The 15,837-nt window shown below is 38.7% G+C and overlaps 1 protein-coding gene across 2 annotated transcripts; it reads right to left on the bottom strand.

Moving 5' to 3' along the window:
• Positions 1-2,315: 2,315 nt before the first annotated feature.
• On the bottom strand, positions 2,316-13,333 carry STMND1 (stathmin domain containing 1). 2 transcript variants are annotated; one of them, XM_075211326.1, is made up of 5 exons: positions 13,187-13,333; positions 9,010-9,181; positions 6,212-6,342; positions 4,744-4,878; positions 2,316-3,323 (listed from the first exon to the last, which is right to left on the bottom strand). In XM_075211326.1, exons 1-5 carry the CDS (start codon positions 13,274-13,276, stop codon positions 3,036-3,038), a joined length of 816 nt encoding a protein of 271 aa, XP_075067427.1. In that variant the 5' UTR covers positions 13,277-13,333; the 3' UTR covers positions 2,316-3,035. The 2 variants fall into 2 exon arrangements, with proteins under 2 accessions (XP_075067427.1, XP_075067428.1); XM_075211327.1 differs by having other exon boundaries at positions 13,135-13,263.
• Between the last annotated feature and the right edge of the window lie 2,504 nt (positions 13,334-15,837).

Raw genomic sequence — 15,837 nt, 5'->3', positions numbered from 1 at the left:
ATGAACACTGAGGGTGAAGATAAGAATTGGAGGGGGCTGTCATTTCTGTGTCGGTTGCCATCCTTGTCTCTCCTACTCGTTTATCCTCAAGTGCCCACTCAAGGATGACCCATTGTTTTCAGCCTTAACCATGGGAATACGTCAAGATTAAAACCATACTATATTTTTATTTTTACAATGAAAAAGAACTAATATCTTATATTTTAAAATGTATTTGTTTATACCTCTCCTTGTCACAATTTTGCACCACAAAAAAAGCTGTACCCTAAAAGCTTTGCGCCCTATGCTGCTGTCTTGTCAGCCTATTGTATAATCAGGCCCTGTTGACATCACAGAGGCACAAACACTGTGTCTCAGCGAGCTCCTAGAGTACTGGTTCAGATTACAGACGATACTGGTGGTATTATCTGGGCTTGAGAAAGTCTGTTCTTCAGACGAAACGCATCGCTTGTTCTATGCTGCCTCATTGTTTTTAAGCTTACCAATTACGGAGACACTTTGTTCACAAACGGAACCTTTCTTTGTGAAATTGATATATATCCGGATCTTTTGGAGGTGCGCACCGAAGACAATTGTTTCACACACACGCTGATTGAGCCGTGCCGGTGATGAAAAGGTAAAACCTTTATCTACTCTCTGTTTGGGACAATGTGCAGCGCTGATGAGGAGCCTGAATGAATTATTCCTGGAAATATTTGGTGGTTCTTTCTAATAAATAGCCGCTATAGCGGTAAGAAGATATACCAACTGGGTTTTCATTATATCTAATATCCCAGCTATAAGGCACAATTAAGACATTTGCGATCTATTTATTCTATTAACCGTATAAACGGCAAAAGGAGTCAATTTCTCTTTCACATCTCAGTGGAACTATATTGTAATTCTCTGAATATATGACAAAGATACAATATACTTTTCTAGTTATATAACTGGCCAGAATAGTACAATATTGCTGCATTTTCCGGCTCACAACGGAAACAGACATCTCTTATATCTACCTCACAAATGAGCAATATTTATGTCTATGATTCTGATTAAGTGAGAACAAGTACATATATATACTTGCATCTCTATATTTGATCGATCAATTGGACACATGTGATGCCTCTAATGTTGTCTGATTATCTCTCAATGTATCTCATATGAAGATTCACATATATATATATATATATATATATATATATATATATATATATATATATATATATGTGTTATCTATTTATGCCACATTGTGATATCTTACGTGTGATACTTATTTTATTTTATTACAACTTCATGTCATATATATGAGTTAATATTCACTCCCATAGTTTTATGTTTTTATGTATATTGGCTAAAATTCTATAAAATTTATAATCGGTTATTCTGCGCAATTCATTTGCTTGTTTTGTTCTATATATATGGAGACCTAACACTGTCTCCTTTTTGAACTGCTGCACCTGACTCCGAATTCTATATAATTACTCACTAGCTTTATATGCTTTCTACTAGCGCCAGAGATTGAAGTTGTTTTAAGTGGTATTATCTGAAGCCCATTAGCCGAGTAGATATCCAGCAAGTAGTCAGACGTTTGCCGGGTCGGTACACAAGCGGGTAGTCAGACATTTCCCGTGTCGGTACACAAGTGGGTAGTCAGACGTTTGCCGGGTCGGTACACAAGCAGGTAGTCACAGATGCAAGGTAGAGTAGCAAGTAGCAAGAGCTGAGCAAGCAGAATACTCAAGCATATGTCTGAACCAGGAAGTGCCATTTATAGGCCCAAAAAGGAAACAGGATCCAAGATGGTTTCTCTTTGATTCCAAACTGGCCATCTTGGATAAGGGCAAATCTAAGGGCAAGTTTGCAAATACAGAGACCTCTAGTGGTCGGAGGTGCAAATGTCAAAGTAATTCCTTACATGGAGATTCATTGTACACATTATTTTCTTAGTTTTTCAGTGTTGTAAACAGGGGTGGCCCTAGTAATTCGGATCTCTAAGGCGGTAACTGAAACAGTGTTTGTCTCATCCCTAAACTAACTAGTATAAACATTTCAATATGTATATACTATATGTTATATTAGCACATAAAGTAGAACATACTAATTTAAACTTTTGCTGCAAAAAATATATACAATAATTCTCGAAATGTTCAAAACCATTAGCTCACCAGATTTTAAATTTTAAGTCTTTGTATAGCTATAGCTATGTCTTTGCCCATATATTATTTTTGATTCAAATAAAAGGAAACGATCAACACTGTGCTATTCTTTAGAAAAATAATTTAATTATAGCAGCTTGAAGAATAATCAAATCCATATTTGTTAATAGAACAAAATTGAAACAGAAACAGACACAAGATTTAATAAGTAGTTTTAGAGTTACTAATATCGCAATTCATATTTATCTTCAAGTCATATCAGTAAAACACAAATGAATTGTCTTGTAAGCTTTTGTTCTATGAAATTGTAGTTTGTGATCTCAGCTCATTAGATTTCTCCTTTTAGTACATTGGCTGCATAATACAATATAAAGTGCAAGAGAATGAAAAGAACCAGACCATTCAGCCTTTCAGTTACAGTATATAAACATCTATAATTATTTATATTTCATGTAGCTGGAATGACTTTGATGTATATTCTTTTTTCCATGCTAATAATGCACTCAATATTATAGATATTCACTGCTGTTATGACATGATCGCATAACTTCCTGCAGCGATGGAACCGTTTCCAAGGATATCGGCTTATACCACCACCAATAAAAGAAAAGTGCAGTTTTCTGTATGCAGGTAAAGTAGAGAAGCACACAATCTTAAACTTTTCCTCAGATAATTTTCAGGCTATAAAAACAAACTAAAAGTAATAATTTCATACAAACATCATGTAATGTAAGAATGCCATCTCCACTAAGTTAATTCACGAGGCTTATTTTAACTGGTGAATAACTGCAGGTCTAGATCCTGTGCAATGCTAATTTAAACTTCAGAATGTTTCTTGGCTCAGATCTGCAGATCTGCTTTAAGCTTCAGAACACACGTTTTAAAGTGAGCTTTGTATCAAAAGAGATTATATTCAAAGACACTGTTCTGGTCAGTAGGCTTATTATAGGTGTTGTCAGACTCCACATCACCTATTTCGTCAAACTCTTCAGCAGCTCTGGGGCTCTGTGTTGATCCACTCATTACATTTTCTGGTGCATCAGAATCTAAGGTTTCAGTTGATGCATTGGCTGTAGCTTTTTGTCCATCATTTGGAGTGAGAGTTTTCCTTCTTAACTCCGCTATGCTTGGTAAGGCAGTCATTGGCCTGTCACGAAGTCTTTTCTTTAGTTCCTCTTCCTTTGTCTGCAATATTTGAGCATTACAATTAATGCCAGTCACACAATTCACAATGAACAATAAGAACCAACATTATCCCATTTAACTTACTCTCTGAGCGACAGTATTAAAACTGAAGTATCACAGACAGCAATTACAATTTTCTAACATGGTGATCATAATCATCTACTGTATGATACAGCAAAGTTACGTATTTAGCTGTAATAAAATGTGGAACATGGATTGACTACCACATATCTATTTATGTATTTGTTACTTTACCATGTGATGTCGCTGACGACATATATAAATTCTTAATAATGCATTCTGCATAACTCAGCCTTTCTGTCATTAATAAAATGGTTGTCTTGCAGTTTGTGCTAGCTTTTATTGTTGTCTAGGTAAAGTCCATTAAAATGCGAAAAGTTTAATGTTAATAAAAAAAGTATGTGGCGTTAATCATTAAAAGAGTGTATCTAATGGCTGCTCTTCCTGCATGGTGCATAAATTGTTTCCATAGGAACAGGGAACGAATAAGATAAGAATAAGATGAATAAGTTATGTGCACCTATTCACTGACCCATCGTTTTACTGACATTATTGAAGGATTCAAACGCTCACTGTCTGGGGAAAGTGTGCGTGGAAATTGTAAGGCAGAAGCATTATAAAAGCAGCCACATACTGACGCAAACAGGATTTGCTGGGACATGTAGTTCCACAATATTTTTTATACTATTTCTAGAATTCTATGATAACCCTGGAGCCCATCACTCCAGGAGTATCAGGAAAAGCTCCAAAGCTGTCAGCTGTGGGCTGGTGGTCTGCGGGATGAAAGGCAATATTTTTGCGTGCTCGATTTCCAGAGGGATTTCCTCCCTGTGCTGACTGACCTGGGGCTGGTTTCACCTTACCCACGCTGCAGGGTTTCCTATGGTAGCCTGGTGTTAGCTGTCGATTTTGCAGAGGGACCCCAAGCTCACTGTCCTCCTACTTTAGTGGTAACCAGCCCAGGATACAGTACAATATATATTTTTTTTAATTAATTCATGCTTTTTTAAACGATATGTGCTGGTGTTGTCATTATTACCAGCAAGTACTTTTACATCAAGGCCTAGGAAACCACATTAGATACTCTAGAAGCCGTATCTGGAGATGCATCCACATCACCAGGCCGCGTGCTACACTTAACTGTACATACACTAATGTATTTAACTTGACTCTTCAAGGCATAAAGGACGACAAGTGCAAGTAACTTAAAACACGGCCACATTTTCCCGTTAATGTGCAGTGCAGCTAAACAGATATTTGCGGAGTGCAGTTGGACTTAAGGGTCTATGAGGTTAGCAGCCACCTTCTCTTTATGACAGTAGGATTAGTGATTTAAAGGTAACTGCAGAAACGTTTACATTGAGTGTTCTGGTAAACATTATATGGAGAATATCGTTACCTTTCTTCTTTCTTCTGCAGCCCTCATTTTGGCTTCAATGTCCTCTTTAGATAAACTTTTATCTTTCTTCTTTATGGTTTTCAGTTTTTCTAGCTTTGCAGGGGGTCTTCTTAATGATTTCCCTGGTGTCTCCATCTAGAGGGACAGGAATAAAGCCCATTTTATTGAACATTAACCCAGTTCACTTTGTAGATGAATGTAACATTCCCTATCAACTTACAATGCTGGATATAAGGGACTATGGGGTCTATGAATCATACAATGCGGTGCTGCTAAATATGCATTGCTGCACATTGCAGTGATGCACCGCTAAGATCCACTATGCTGGGGCTACTCTGGAAGCCCCGGCGAAGTGACCCCTCTTCTGCAATCCTATCACCGGCAGGAGAGGCATCACTAACACTCTATCGGATTCTGCGAAGCCAGAGAGGCTTCAGCAGAATCCCATAGGAAATGATGGGTAACACCATCCTGAGATGGCGTCATATGTCTGCGTAATGTAAAGCTTATCAAAGCTTTATGCATTGCAGAACGTCGCAGTCCCCATATTAATCTATGGGGACTGAGATGCAGCATGATATTAGCCTAAACGGAGGAGATTTCACAGATATCAGTTAATGCATAGCAAATATATTTAAAAGATGCAGAAAAAGACGTTTCCGCATTTTTTAAGTGGAAAATTAGCTTGATGCATAGATTCCTATGTGTTTATGCAAGTAATATTTACTGTCGTATGGGAAAGAATTGCTCATCCAGATAACATTAACATGTTGTACATTACTCGATCCTGGCTACTCATTCAGCTAGACCAATTGAATGCATGTACTCAGAAATATACTGTAATTAACAAGCTCTTCCAATGGTAAATATACATTCATCCTTAAGTAAATCTAACATGCAGAAGGAAATTAGCTAAGACCTAATAAACTTTGGAACATGGCAAAGAAAGTGGTACATTTTCATGTACTTTACTATATCCCTCTAGAAAATAAACACTTCAGTTTTTCTAAAGTGAAATATATTGTTATTGCTTATTTATATAGCACCAATCACAGCAAGCAGCATTGCATAGAGAAAATGTAATCATTCACATCAGTCCATAATTGACATTTCGGGAGACTCCTGAATTTCTGGGAGTCCTCCCGGACTTCCGGGAGAGCAGGGCATCCTCCCGGATCCCGGCCAGTTCAGTAAGTTAAAATGAGGGGTCGGGGCTTAGAGATACGATTCACCGTGCCCCGCCCCCTCATGCCCACCTGCCCCCACGGATCTCTCGGAAAATAGACCCTAGTATATATCTTTGTATGTTTAACCTACTGGTATGTTTTTGGACTGTGGGAGGAAACCCACACAAACAAAGGGAGAATAAAACTCCACACAGATAGGGCCCAGGCTGGAATGAAACCCATGACCCAGCACTGTGGTACTGCAATGTTAATCACTGTACCACCACTTTTTCTATACTCACCATGACATCATATGCTTCCCCATTCCTCACAATCTTGCTCTGGCTCTGTATTATACCTTGAGTCATAAGCTCCTCCAGGATATCAGAAGAGGCCTGTCTTTCTCTTGCTTCTCTATTCAGTAGAGATATGTCTGCAACGAGAAATATAAAGTACAAAACAAAAAGTTATGTAAAACTCTTCAGAGATTGCACAGTACGATATCTACATACAGTACACATACTTTTCTAAAACTCTTTGTCATTGTTTATTTATGGTATTGAGAAATATGATCCTTGTAAGCTGGTGGGGGTGGAAGAGTGGAGATGGATGTATTGGGGGGAGGGAATGGATGCGGTGTCAGTGTAAGATAAAGCAAGAGGTGGTCAGGTAATATATGGTAGGAATGCCCATGAAATCACGCGTTAATACACATAGCAATTTGATTAACTGCCCTAAAAAAAAAAAATCACTATTATATACCAGTTTATCATCATCATCATGATCATTTATTCATATAGCGCCAACATATTCCGTAGCGCTTTACAATTGGGGACAAACATAGTAAACTAATAAACAAACTGGGTAAAACAGAGAAAGAGGTGAGAAGGCCCTGCTCGCAAGCTTACAATACCCCTCTGCTATTACACCCAGATTACACTAGGGGAAAAATATAAATTTCCATTAGGTAAGCTAAAAAAAAAGTTATTCCACGTGTAGATAAAGCATCCCAAACATGTGAGAATTCCTGTGTGCAACATACCGCAACAATGAAAGAATGAAACTCACCTCTTCTGAAATAATAGGATCCACTTGATGCGCTCCTGTAGACAAGCAGGTAAGCATCTCCTTTCACTACATGAGCTGCTTTATTCAATTAGAAAACTCTCTTTTGTCTGCAGGTCAGTGACAGGAAGTTAATGGTTCGTCTGCTGCTAGGATACTGGTTTTCAAACTGTGTCTAATTACATATTTTGCTTCTTCTTGAATGAAAGAAACAATATGCCTTGTCTTGTGTGCTTGTCAATCTAGTGTGCACTTGTGACTGTGCATAACAACAGTGTTCAAACATTTGTAAGCCTATTTTTTAAAAAAGTATTTAAAAAAGTATTGCTTCTTCTAAGAATTATTTACTGACAGGAACCAACAAGACTAGTCTCCTCTTATTAAGGTGTATAATGAAATTTTAAAGGTTGTGAAATTTTTGTCTATGGCAATTTAAGTCCTTATTCCAAACATTTCATTCATTTTTACCCCTAAGTATTAAATCAATTAACAATAGACTATGGGGGTCATTTACAAAAAATATTGAAAATCTACAGATGGTTCCAGACAGTTAATGGAGCGATCTTGTGGTGGACCTCCTGTATAATGTACATGGGAGGAGGGCATGTTATATTAAGAAAGTGCTGTCAAAAAGTGAACAACTATTATTAAGGAGGATGACCAAATAAGCAGGTAGGTAATGCTGTAATGAGAAATTTGTACCTTTGCAAACATGCAAAGATTGATTTCAACAATCAATAAGCACAATGAGGACCTCATTTAGAGTTGGACGGAAAGTCCATCTAAGAAGTCTAGGAGTGGGAGTGTGCCGCAGCTTGGTAGGTTATTACGAGTGGCAAGCAACCCCAGTTACATCTCACTCGTAATACCCTATTGAGTTCCTGCAGCTAGCTAACTACTGCGCCACCTAATTCCTAACGCACAGTTTTAGCTCTTGTTTGACGAGTGTTGCGTCTGTGCCTCTCTGCGACTAGGATTTACTTACATGGTCATGCCTTCACAATTCCGCGTTCCGTCCATTCTCTCCTACTGAGTTGCAAGCTGTCGCAAGTGTTAATTGTGTCCTAGATGCAGGCGGAAATGGTGCTTGCTGCACATGCGTGATAGTGTTTTTTTGCTGGAGGCGCTTAAAATGGACTTTGCGTCCGACTCTAAATGAGGTCCCGAGTGTGCAAAACAACAAGAACAAATGGGTAAAGGTATAGCTTAGGTTGGGTATACATTACAGGTTTTTCACCCGATTATCTGGCCAATCACACGATAAACAACCTTTTGACAGACATCACATTAGTGTATACGCTCCAACGATAAACGACCGGACTAAAAATCTCGTTCAACAATGTCCTTCCAATTCTGCACTGTGCATGCACTCACGACCAGAGGTGTCCATAGATCTCTATAGAGAGTCACCATCTTTTCAGCCGATGGTTAGGACAGATTAAGACAGCACATATCTGACAGTAAATCATGTAAAACATCAACAGTGTGTACACAAGAATCGGCATGCTGCTTGGGACTTTCAGTCATTGGTAAAATCGTTAACGATCTCGCATCAGGAGAAATTTTCTGTAGTGTGTACCCAGCCTTACTGGTAGTGATTAAAGAGTTGCAAATCTGCTAATCCATTCACAATGTTACTAAATTAGACCCAGTGTGCTGTGCTATTTTCTCTTTGCCTTTTAAATGCCCCAATGAGTAGGGGTATATTTCATCAAAACTCAATATATTTTATCAAGCATTTTTTAATCAAATGAACAAAATGTCAGCAACACACATTGTGCTGTTGTTGCTCATAATTTTATTGTGTAGAAAGCACAGGATATAATCACTAGTGAGCCTCACAGTAGGCTGGTAGGCAACATAATTTGAGTGGATAGAAAAAAAAATGTTAAAACAAATAATTTGAAATATGTTTGACAGAAATGCATAAATACATATACATGCATTAGTGTAGAGGATATTATAATGCATGACCGGTAGACAAATGTGATCCATAATGTATAGACCTAGAACAAGGCATACTATAATCACTTACCATTATTCAAACCATTTGTTGCCCTTGGAGAAAACACTGTTTCTGTTACTCTCCCAGGCAGATGGTTGTCCACACCGTCATCAAGACCCACTCCACTATCCACTGTTCCTTTTGACAATGCTGATCCATCTCTGCCACTGGAACCAATGTTCTTTGGTGATGTGAATTCATCCTGCAAAATAAAGCAGATAATATACAAGTCAGCAATCAGACAGCATTCTTAAGCAGGTAAGTTTAATTGTTTTAGAACTTTGTGAAAACACCTCACTTTACTAACTACCCTCCAGTTTAGAACAGCGTTAAGGCTACTTGACAGCAGCCACTGCTAAGTTCTGATCCACAGGAGAAGGAGCAGAGATTGGTGCAAGGCTGTTAGATCCGGTGGTATGTGTTGAATGGGGAATCTGAATGGATGGCTGCGGCTTCTGTCAAATCAAGTGATGAATTCAGTGCACACCATGACTCTTATGAAGTTTCAATGTTCTGTCCACACCCAGTTGATTTGGTTCTTGCGTGAAAGAATGTGTGTGTGGGGGGGGGGCTCAAGATATAAAACCACTTTAAAAAGCTACGTGGAATCATCTTAGCAAAACAATGCCATATTTATGGTTCTTTAGTATCTTATAAACAATGTTACATGCAACTGCATAACGTTTTTAGTAGTATCTTAAACATGTTATCTAAATACATGATTTATAGACAATCAATTTAAAGTGCACTTTTCACCATGAATTAAAATGGTCTAATGCCTTAGTTTATAAGGTAGATCATTTATGTTTATATAATATGTCTTTTATTTCATGCTTACTTGTGGTGATTCTAATATGCAAATGTGAGGATGAGAGGAGGGCGTGGGCTGGTCCCTCCAGTGAATCTAGCTTTAAGAGCCCACTGTATGTTTTAATTATTATATATTAATGGATATATGCAATTGGATTCTGAATGTAGTTTGCATGAATTAACATTCTTTTAAAAACAACTGTTTTAACATGTATTGATGAATCACTATGTTTTTGATTTGAAAGCATTATCTCACCCCTATAAGGAGAGCAGAATGGCTATACTTATTTATGTGGTAAATATAATCAATCTTCTGAATCCCTGAGAGGTGCAAATTTGCACTTTACTTTCGAATATTCTAATATTTCTGGATGTTTTGGTGCTGGTGTTTTATGTAATTTTAAATCTACATACCATATGAACACACACACACACACACACACACACACACACACTAATTTAGTCAGAAGCCCATTAATCTACAAGTATGTATGTCTTAGAGGAAACCCATGCAAACACAAAAAGAACAGACAAACTTCACACAGATAGGGCACTGGTCAGAAACAAACCTGTGACTCCAGCTCTGTGATGCAACAACGATAACAATTGGGAAACCGTAACGCCCAAATAAAGTAGAGTACACTGTACATTGTAGACTGGAAAATATAATTTTATCTAGCACAAATATTATATACAATAAATATAAAATAATCTATAACATGGACTGTTTTGTTATGTTAAAACGCTGTAATGTAAATTGTGCTATGCCTGGTATAGGCTATAGGAGCTCCGTCCAGGCCAAGCCCCACCAGAGCATCCATTTCAATTACCAGTTTGAATAGAGTACAGTGTTTGTCCCGGAGCCACTTCTATTGACTGAGAAATGCAATGAGTACAAGAAAGTCAATAAGACTACTGCAAAACAAATGCTACAACTAATAAAAATACAAATGGGAGCACATATATTATGAATACTTATACCTTACGAACTTCAATTAGATAACAGACAAGTTTTTCCATATTGATTGAGAAGACTTTACATGTGTGCAAGATATATTTGAGATTATGTATCACATTTTATATTTATATTGTATTTATATGTATTGAGCAGCACTATTATGGTCTCATTGTAATATCCAATGGAATGTATATATGACTACAACAGATGGCAAAAGCTACTATCGTATTAACCAACACTTTATTTGAAAATCTATGAAGAAAATTATTGCTGTTTACTTATTGAAATGTACAGTTTTGGTAATTAGAATTTGTGATTTTTTTCAATCATATAATACAGAATCCAGTGTCAATTTTCTGTGTGTGTGTGTGGAGACAGTTTGCTTCAAAACAGAGTCTGTCCAACCCCCTACACTAAATATGGAATGAGCCGGATACTATTTAATACAAGCCGGAAACAAGCATTCCCAAATCCCTGAGGAAGCCCGTAAGCAGTGAAATGTGTTGGGTGACAATTTTACTACCTTAATCACTTCAAAACATACCAAACTCAAACTGAAATCGCATCTGCACGAGTGAACACAGACAGATTACATGATCGCTGCAGACATAAAGCACAGGAGAAACCGTTTCGGAAACTAACAAGTGAGCTTTCCCTAACGGCGCTCAAAGAAAACTATACATTTCAGAAAGACTTTTTTTTTGCAAGGAACCCTTGGAACTATTATACGCAACAATTACCTGGACCAAGGGGAAAATTTATCAAGCTGAGGGTTTGAAAAAGTGGAGATGTTGCCTATAGCAACCAATCGGATTCTAGCTGTCATTTTGTAGATTGAAATAAATGATAACTAGAATGTGATTGGTTGCTATAGGAAACATCTCCACTTTTCAAACCCTCAGCTTGATAAATTTACCTCAAAAAGCGGGACCATACTGGAAACCGTAAGTACTTACAGTGCAGCAACATCTTAAAGCATGAGAACATAAGAAGTTTTAAACATGCTTATTGTTTCACACCATAAATGCTATGCAAATCATTTTGACCGTAAACAAACAGTGACGAGTGGATGATAAAGACTGAAGACTGCTTAGCACATATTTAGTACTATTTTAGATTGCAGGATCTTATAGTAAGACCTGTTGGTGATTCTTTTTTTCAATATTACAATCGTGAATGTATACATGTATGTTGTTTCAAAAGTATGTGATTAAAACATTTGTGACTTTTACATCATCACTATAGCAAGTGGCATATCTCAGGCAATGCAAGTGGCACCGTGGGTATTGACAAACACTGTAAGCAGCTTTGGATAAGTGCTAAGCCCTCTCTTACACAGCAGTAGTTTTCCCCTCCACCCACAATATCTACCCCGAATCTGAACCATTCTATCTATAAAACTGTGATTGGCAGCCACAACACATGTCCATAAGATAAAAGAGAAGCGCTATTTTATCGCCTATACAATTACCAGGTTGAGCCTGACTATATTACTGTAAAAATCAAGTTAGCCCTTTACATTCTGCTTTCAGAAGATAATAAACTAAGTAATTATAATAGTTTATTTTAAAATATATCTGTATATAATTTCTAATGCCCAATGCCTTATTTGATATTTTGTACTCTGTAGCTATTTGTTTTAATATTTAAGTCAATGTAGGTAAAAGATAAATCTGTATCTTATCCTCAAAAGTAGCATTTTGGCAACATATTTCATGGAGTGAAAGCTTTGGAACGCCAAATAAATATGTACATTAAGTTAAGATTAAACAATCATAAAATGATTAAATCTCCATCTTAATAAAAATGAGCATATCAAAAATGGACCTTCCTTTTGTGCTGCTGATGCAATTCAGTAGGTGATACCCCAGAATTCCTGCTAAAGGTTACTGAAATATACTGAGATACTTAATGTAGTAATTGACATGATTAATGCACTAGAGTCTAACCACATGTTTTATTGTTGTATGAACACTATTTGCAATAATACTTAAATTGGTATATTGAGCAAATTAAAAATAAAGAGTCAGCAAAGTGTATTACATGTCCACCAATTAATGCCACCTTACATGTATAAAATTCAGCATGCAATTTATGCACGAATCAGCAGTGTTACATACATATTTATAACGGATGCGTCTGGTAATTCTGTTTTATTGTAACGTCATCATTTCAGATCTAGATATGAGTAATTCAATCAATAATTTAATTCATACTGCTAAACATCACAAACATGACGCTACATGTGCTTGATTCTGAAATATGAGCGATCATGGTGACAGTGAACTTAACGATACTTAGATTACCATATATGTGAACAAGTCCCTTGCTGATCACTTCCCCAGCAAAGAGGTTGTATATATCAAACTGCCCCATGATGTACATACAATGATCTGGGACGTCTGTGGAAGTTGCTGATTTATATGCATATATCCTGACCTGGGGTCCCGTCTTGCCTTTTGCTCCCCACCCGCTTTTCCTGCCGTCTGAGGGCTGTACGATCTGCACTTTGGAACTCTTGCATCCCATGGCGATAGTGCTGGGGAATGTGAGCTGAGTCTTACATTCTTTTATAGTGCCGGACGGTTGCTGTGGACTCCGTCGTTTCCATGGAACGTTGCTACAATACGTGACGTCACAATGTTCTGGTGCGATGTGTACAGGAATACTTGAGGGCTGCGCACACTTGACATCAATACGCAGACTTGTGTGATATGACTTAGTTGACAATGTTGGGTGACATTGCTTTAGAAATTAGCGACAGTAGCTGGAGTATATAGATATTGCATTCTTTAATCCTGACAATTTATGCTTGGAACAATTACCTCCCAGGAGAAATGCATGGTATTTGAAGATGGGGGTTGCTAACGTTTCTCAACAATGGACCTAATTCAGGTGCCTTGAAGACCCCCTACTTCCCAAGCTTTCTTCAAAGTGCACAACTAATTTCTGGAAATGTCTTTGCAAACCAGAAGTGTGTCTAGGTTTGTTAGGTGGAAAAATCTGAAGAGACTGTGCAAAATTGTAAATGTCACATCAAAGGTCTATCTATCCTCCCAACACTTCAGAACAACTACTTTCACTAAATTAAACTTTTCCTATTTCTCATAAAATACTGCTTGGTCTAGCCCAGCGGTTCCCAATCGCTGTCACAGGGGTGCCGCGATCGCCCTCAGAAAAAAAAAAAAAAGAACTTACCAATCCAGTGCCGGATCCTCCTCATTGTTCTCACTGACTGCCAGGCGTGAGGTCATCACAGTGTCAGTGAGGAGCAGCAGAGAGGACATCAGGAAATAAGACAGCAGAACATGAGGAAGAAGGTAAGTAAAGGAAAGGAGAGTGAAAGTGGGCACAGAGAGGGGTCTATTTATCAAGGATTTTTCCTGTGTTAAACACCCGAAAACAACAGTTTTCGGGTGTTTACCGTGAAATTGCTATGTATTATTGAAGCATCGCAGCAGATATCTCAGATATCTGCTGCTTTGCATTTGCTATAGTTTTTCTGAGCACTCCCCATAACAGTCTATGGGAAGTGCTCAGAACCGCTATGTATTAAAGTCTAACTAGAGAAAATTTTCTCTTTTTCTACATGTTAATGTACGCCATCTGAAGCTGGCGCCATCTGAAGCTGGCGTACATTAACATATCTGAAAACTTTCGCGCTGTCCAGCTCTGTTCTGAAGAGCAGAGCTGGACAGCGCATGTGTGGAGGGATCATGTGATCCCTCCCTGTCACTCATCCTACAGTTTGCCGTCCAGGATGCTAGTGCGCATGCACCAACTTTTCAGTCGGTGCATGCGCACTAACAAAAAAGGAAAAAAAAAAGAGAAGATCACCGCAGCCTTTACACTTAAAAAAAGACTGCGATGATCAGGTGAGTCCCTTCTCAGGGACAGCAGTCTATCGGCACTGCTGTCCCTGAGAAGTTGTTTAATACATAGCCGTTACTTTTCAATCCTTATCAAGGAGATATGGATTGAAAAGTATCAAGTGAAAACAACGAAGGGTCATAAATAGACCCCTGAGAGAGACGCTGAAGGAGTGGAGGGGGACACAGAGAGAGAGAGACGCTGAAGGAGTGGAGGGGACACAGAGAGAGAGAAGCCAAAGGAGGGGAGGGTGACACAGAGAGAGAGAAGCTGAAGGAGGGGAGGGTGACACAGAGAGAGAGAGAGAGACGCTGAAGGAGGGGAGGGGGACAGAGAGAGAGAGAGAGAGAGAGACACACGCTGAAGGAGGGGAGGGGGACAGAGAGAGAGAGAGAGACGCTGAAGGAGGGGAGGGGGACACAGAGAGAGAGGCTGAAGGAGGGGAGGGGGATACAGAGTGAGCTGGCAAAAAGGGCGGGGGGACACAGAGTGAGCTGGCAAAGAGGGGGACACAGAGTGAGCTGGCAAAGAGGGTGACACAGAGTGAGATGGCAATGAGGGAGACACAGTGTGAGATGGCAATAAGGGAGACACAGTGTGAGATGGCAATAAGGGGACACAGTGTGAGATGGCAATAAGGGGGACACAGTGTGAGATGGCAATAAGGGGGACACAATGTGAGATGGCAATGAGGGAGACACAGTGTGAGATGGCAATAAGGGGGACACAGTGTGAGATGGCAATAAGGGGAACACAGTGTGAGATGGCAATAAGGGGGACACAATGTGAGATGGCAATAAGGGGGACACAATGTGAGATGGCAATAAGGGGGACACAGTGTGAGATGGCAATGAGGGGGACACAGTGCATGAGATGGTGAAGGGGATACAGATTGATATGGTGAGGGGCGCAGTAATATGATGAAGGGGCACAATGTGATGGTGAAGTGGTCTAAATACATCTTACGTCATTTTGACCCAACGACTTAAAAACAAGGACTACCTGGTAATTATTTTGTCTTAGGTGTGCCTTGGAAAAATGATGGTGACCCTAAGGGTGTCTCGAACTGAGAAAGTTTGGTAACCACAGGTCTAGCCTAATTTATTTATTAAAGTAATCATTAAATGAGGGGACTAGAAAGTACTTCTCTATTGAGGTGCAACTGGAAGGTTAAAAACGAGTCCCATAAAAGTTTAGGACTTGACCCAATCATAGCCAGT

The sequence above is a fragment of the Mixophyes fleayi genome, chromosome 5 (assembly GCF_038048845.1).
Source record: "Mixophyes fleayi isolate aMixFle1 chromosome 5, aMixFle1.hap1, whole genome shotgun sequence".
Lineage (NCBI taxonomy): Eukaryota > Metazoa > Chordata > Amphibia > Anura > Limnodynastidae > Mixophyes > Mixophyes fleayi.
This window is presented reverse-complemented; position numbering and strand designations above follow the sequence as displayed.